This window comes from Camelina sativa, chromosome 14, assembly GCF_000633955.1.
Source record: "Camelina sativa cultivar DH55 chromosome 14, Cs, whole genome shotgun sequence".
NCBI lineage: Eukaryota > Viridiplantae > Streptophyta > Magnoliopsida > Brassicales > Brassicaceae > Camelina > Camelina sativa.
Genome location: NC_025698.1, coordinates 28,032,621 through 28,038,676, shown reverse-complemented (window position 1 = coordinate 28,038,676; position 6,056 = coordinate 28,032,621). Strand labels below are relative to the sequence as shown.

At 35.6% G+C, this 6,056-nt stretch overlaps 1 protein-coding gene across 1 annotated transcript in view; it reads left to right on the top strand.

The window, feature by feature from the left end:
• The window catches only part of LOC104744065 (putative leucine-rich repeat receptor-like protein kinase At2g19210), a 6,559-nt gene continuing 3,722 nt past the window's right edge, over positions 3,220-6,056 (top strand). Inside the window, exons 1-10 of the mRNA XM_019235610.1 lie at positions 3,220-3,263; positions 3,356-3,421; positions 3,581-3,739; positions 3,835-4,328; positions 4,419-4,560; positions 4,661-4,732; positions 4,817-4,888; positions 4,979-5,059; positions 5,386-5,561; positions 5,644-6,029. Coding sequence (XP_019091155.1) covers positions 3,220-3,263; positions 3,356-3,421; positions 3,581-3,739; positions 3,835-4,328; positions 4,419-4,560; positions 4,661-4,732; positions 4,817-4,888; positions 4,979-5,059; positions 5,386-5,561; positions 5,644-6,029 — 1,692 coding nt within the window. The remainder of the gene's footprint in view (positions 3,264-3,355; positions 3,422-3,580; positions 3,740-3,834; positions 4,329-4,418; positions 4,561-4,660; positions 4,733-4,816; positions 4,889-4,978; positions 5,060-5,385; positions 5,562-5,643; positions 6,030-6,056) is intronic.

Here is a 6,056-nt window from a genome sequence, read left to right as displayed (position 1 = left end):
TATCGAATTATGTCCAAAACTACACTGGTCCCAACTTGGGACCGGAGAAATTTATTAATTTACAGAGAGTATTAATTTATAGAGGTTTGACTGTATATGTGTTCTAAATTCATGGTTTGTTTGAGTTCGGGTATACCCGACTTACCCAAACCCGACTCAATAGTATAAAAAACATGAACGGATTCTATATGTCTAAACCCAAAAACCCGAATTCGAATGCCCAGGGCTACTATAAAAGTTTGTGGTGTCTTATAAATAAGTTTGTCGTGAAAAATAAATTTGTCATCAATTAGAAATATGTTGTAGTTGTAGATGAAAAAATATGTCAGACAAAACAAGTTTGTGAGAAAAAATTCTTTCATGCAAAAATAAATTTGTTGTGCAAAAAACAAATCTCTTATATACAAATAAATCTGTTACAACTATTGTGGCAGACTTTTAAAAATATATATTTTTTTTTTTCTAAATTGATGGGAAGATAAATTTGACTTTATTTTTTCCTAACATAACAAAAAATGGTATTTTAGACAAGAAAATAACTCATCTAACTCTCAAATTTTATATGTCAATTTAGTAATTAACCTCTCAATTTAGATTAATCTAGTTTTTTTAAAAAAAAAGTGGTTGGGATATTAACAAACCTTTTTTCTTAGCTGAATGGTTATGTTATGTTGACATATGTCCCTTGGCATTGGCCCGAACCTTCATTTCGATTTTTGGCAGCCTTATAATTTCCTTTTTGTTTTTTTTCCTCTTCCTAGTGTAAAAATTATAATAATTACTGTGTCAATACAAACCATATCTCTGAGGCCAGCTTTCCATAACGACTCGAATGTTGATTTGTGATTTCAAGTGCAATATTTTATTAATTTAGGGACAAATTCGTGGAAAATAGATCTGCTTATTGTTATTTTTGATCCGGAAAATGTCTCCTTGGTTCGTGTTATGTCATTGAGATCTTCGCAATATATGGATTCTGTAGGTTGGTATTTCACCAAAACTGGTAAATATACAGTTAAGTCAAGTTATCAGATAATACACAAAGATTTCTTGGGTGCCTCAATGATGTTAGTCTTAGGCCCGAACTTTCGCCTTCTCTAAGGTAAAACATTTTATGTGGCAAGTTCTTTTCGGCTGCGTGTCTGTCATAAAGACTTTATATATAGAGAAATAAGTTGTGACCCAGGGTGTGGTAGATGCCGCGACCATCAAGAGACGATAAACCACGCACTTTTCACATGTTCTCCAGCTTTGTAAACTTGGACATTATCTCATCTGGTTCCAACGGCTCCAGGCGTGTTCCCATCGGAGTCAATGTTTGAGAACATGGATTATCTCTTTTGGCGAACGCTCTTCGTTTCCCTGGTTGTTGTGGTATATTTGGAAAGTTCGAAATAAAATTTTTTTGAGAATTTGGATAAAGACCTAAGAAAGATCCTACAACTCGCGGAAAGTGAGGAAAAAGTATGGAGGTCAGCTCAATTGGAACTTTACCATGAAGTACAGCGACCTACCATTAGCCCCTCGCAAAGTACGGTCTCCTTGGGCTATAGATTTTTCATTGATGGATTTTGGAAAGACAATGATATTTTTTGCAGGCTTAGGATGGTACTGGTCCTGTAGTCAAGACCCCTTGCCGACCATGGGGGCTGCAAATCTATGTCGAAGTTTGTCGTCTTTGCATGCCAAAGTGGAAACATTTGTGTGAGCGATGAAGTGTATGATGCAAGCCTATAGAGAGATGTGGTGCTTGTAATGGACTGTCCAGACTTGGTGAAAGTGGTACTTTTTCCAGTCGAGTCGCCAGCTTTTTCCACCTACTTAGAAGAGATTCAGAATGATAATAGGAATTTTTTTTATTCTTTAATTTTAGTTTTTCGTCAAGCTAGCATTAAAACGGATATTTTGGAATGTAAAGTATGTACTGAACCGCTTTTGAGTTTTGTATGTAAACATTGTTCCTTCCCGTTGGCTTATTTAGGCTAATCGTTTTAAAACGTTAATACAAACCATGACATAAAAAACCATGAGACATACTTTTTTAAATACCACCTATAAAATTCTACAATCTTTATCTATATCAAACCTAATACTACTAATAACAAACTAATTGAGAATATTTTATTTATAATATTTTATAATTTCTTATTTTTTATCATATAAATACAGTTAATATATTTTAAATACCACCTATAAAAAGTGGTTTAGGCCTCAGAAACCCTAAAATTTTCATAGCAGAGCTTAATCCAGGAGCTAGATGATGAATCAAGTCTTATATAAAATTTATTTGAAGCTGGGAAGTTATTTTGTACATGTTTCTTTTGTTCAGTCAGTCTTAGTTGTACTATGTTCCTCTTCGTTGTTATTTTGATTATTTTTTTTAGATTGTTTTTATCTGAATGCAAGTTAGAGTTGTTTTTAGTTTTCGTTTATTGGTGAGCTTTGATCGAATAAAATAAATGTATGTTGAAATCTTGTTATTATAATTTCGGTAGCCAGATCATAATAAAGGTCCATCCATAACATGACTTAAAAAGTAGTGACATTGTAATTTGTAAACTAATAATCTTTAACAAAAGAAATAAATTTGTAAACTAATAAAAGCAAAAACAGCCATCATGTTTTTCTGTATACCTACACATACATATAGAAAAAAAAAGTTGAACTAAACCTAGTTTGAAAGAAAAAACGAAGAAGAGCTCATTAATATATAGGCTAATAGGCACATCCCACATGGCGTGATTTATATGACTTTTTTTGCTGATAAACGTTTCATCTAACCTTTCATCTAACCTTATTCTTCTATCCTCCCTATATAATAACAAAAAAAAAAAAAAAAAACTAAACAAAAGGCTGAGCAACCGAATAAAATATAAATCTGCATCCTCACTCTCTTCTCTATTCATATATTTTTGTTTGTAAAAAAAAAACTATGGGAGCAACGGTACTAATTACCATTTGTCTTCTCATAAGTCTGCCACGAGTTTTCTCAGGTACAAAGAAAAATCAGTTTACTTTTAAAACTAGTAAATCCCCGAGTCGGTTTAATTAGTTTTCCAAAAGGTATCTTGCTGATGATTTTTTTTTTCTTTTACTTTCTCAGGTACAAATTTTACCAGTCTATCATGTGGTTCTCCAACAGGAACCAAGTTTAAAGACAAAGAAACAGGCATTAGTTACAGTTCCGACGCCGAGTTCATATCTACTGGTGTCGGGAGCATGATTAAAGCGTTGTACCAGAGCAAAACAGAGCAAAAACACTGGTAATATATATATAGATCAGAACATTCGCAAATAATATTCAACGTAAACCTCTCGTTATTTTAAAACGAATTATCTATACTTGTAATGCAAGGTACTCCCGGAGTTTCTCAAGGGGTTTGAGAAACTGTTACACGTTTAATTTGGCCACTGGAGAAAGGTATCTAATTAGAACAACTTTCTTACACGGAGGTTTTGACAACGACTCTACTAAGCGGTTCGAGATCCACCTCGGGGTTAACCCATGGACCAGGGTGTCAACCGCCAACGAGACAGAAGAAATTGTTTTTGAGATAATTCACCTTCTCACCACTGACAGGTTACAAGTCTGTCTGGTCAAGACAGGGGAATCAACGCCATTCATCACCGGTTTAGAGCTGCGTAAACTCGACACCAACGCCTACAAAACTTCATCTGGATTATCCTTGCAGACTCACTGGCGAGCAGACCTTGGCTCAATCTCTAACCGACCCTTGAGGTTTTTTACTTTCAAATCTCATGTAAATTTCTGAAACGAACGAGTACTAAATAGTTCCCTATTCTTCTTTTTTTTTTTTTTTGTCTTTTTTCCAGGTACAGAGCAAATGACTATGGAGCTGATATCTTTGATCGCATTTGGATGCCTTACAACTCGGAAAATTGGTCGCAGGTTAGTACTCATAACAGTGCAGGTGTCTACAATTCCTACAAGCCGCCAGTGACTGCTATGATCACGGCCTCTGTTCCAACAGACCCGGACGCTCCTATGAACATTTCGCTAGCCAGAGTGGATCCGGCTTCAGAATTCTACGTTTGCATGCACTTTGCTGAGATCCAAGATCTCAAACCTGATGAAACGAGAGAGTTCAATATCAAGTACAACGGAAGACTTGTTGCCAGTACCGTTACGCCTGGAAGACTTTACACTCTCTCCCAAATAATTGATCAGGAAGTCGGTCCTAATGCCAAAGGAGAGTACGCTTTTTCGATTGAAAGGACCTTGCATTCCACACTGCCGCCTCTTCTGAACGCCATAGAAATCTACCTCGTGAAATCATTTGAGGAACAAGAAACTGATACTAAAGAAGGTTATTAGTAGACTATCTAACTAAATAATTAACTTTTGTGACTTGTTTTATTGATGAAACACTAATAAATTCACTTACATAACTTTTCAGTTGATGCAATACTTAGAATCAAGTCTAGGTGCGGTAAGAAGAAGATAGATTGGGAAGGAGATCCCTGTGTGCCACATGAATACATGTGGAAAGGTCTTGACTGCAACTATAAACACAACAATCAACCTAGGATCGTGAATTTGTAAGTATATAATTGCTTCTCAACTGCTTTTTATAGGTCCAATTAATGTTTTTTTTTTTTGTTTTTTTGTTTGATTGGTCTTATTTTGATTTTTAAACAGGAACTTGACGGCCAGCGGCCTAATCGGGGAGATACCAGAGTCGTTATCAAACCTGACAAAATTAGAAGTCCTGTAAGTAATACTAGCCACCCATAAGCTCATGTTCTGATTTAAATTCAAATATATGCTGATGGGTCTGGATTTGTTTTCTGGCAGTGATTTGTCAAACAACAATCTCACTGGTTCGGTCCCAGAGTTTTTGGCTGATATGGAGTCGTTAAAATTCATGTAAGTTTAGACTTAAGTCACAAAAATCTGAAATTTCTTCTTTACACAGAAAAAAAAAATCTAACATGTTGAAAACTCTGAATCGTGCAGAAATCTATCAAGCAATGAACTAAATGGTTCGATACCTAGACGTCTCCTTGATAGAGCAGAAAAAGGATTGGTTACACTAAGGTAATACTGTAATTGTGCATTAGTTTCAGATCTTTAGCTAATATAGTCGAGGACCTGAATGTTTGTTTTAGATGCGTACGAAATTGATCTCTCTTAATTAACCTCTTGAGCTCTTTCATGCTATGGAATTATAATGCAAGAAAGTAAAAACACCAAAAAAAATTTACAAGTTCATACCTTTGAGATTTTCAATTTCTCTCTCTCTCACTCGCACAGTTCACCCACTTCACTTGTCTTCAAGAAAAAATAAAACAGAGGTGTTCTGTTTTTGACACAATAAAATCTTCCAACTTTCTAATTAAACTTTTTGTTGGTGAAAACTCTAGCGTGGACGAATTTCCCGGGCTATGTTCCTCTCCTTCATGCGCCACCACAAGCAAGAAGAAGACAAATATTGTTATTGCATCTATTGCAACAGCACTCTTTTTAATCTTACTCATTGCAGCCGTCATTATAGTTATCTACAAGAGGAAAAGGAAAGCCGATAGACATCCCAGTTCAGGTATGCATGTAGTCCTAATACTTAGAAATTACGTACGTCCACAATCTTCAACAACTAGCTAGCTAGTAATCTTTTAATTTAGATTTTGCAGAAAATAAGCAATTGGATCAAAGTAGCTTCTCAGACAATGCAGACAACAACGTGTTCACACTCGAAGACTTGGCTCAAGCAACTGGTAACTTTTCAAGCACCAACCTCATTGGACAAGGTGGGTTTGGTTATGTTCACAGAGGAGTTCTTTCCGATGGAACTGAGATTGCGGTTAAACAACTTAAAGCTGGAAGCAGACAAGGCGAACAAGAGTTTCTAGCGGAGGTAGAGATCATTAGTAGAGTTCATCACAGACATCTTGTTTCTCTCCTTGGTTATTGCATAACCGGATCTCAAAGACTGCTTGTTTACGAGTTTGTGCCTAATAAGACTCTGGAATTTCATCTTCATGGTACAAGTCCTTGCGATATATTAATGGTTTGTGACTATGTCTATGTGTGAATT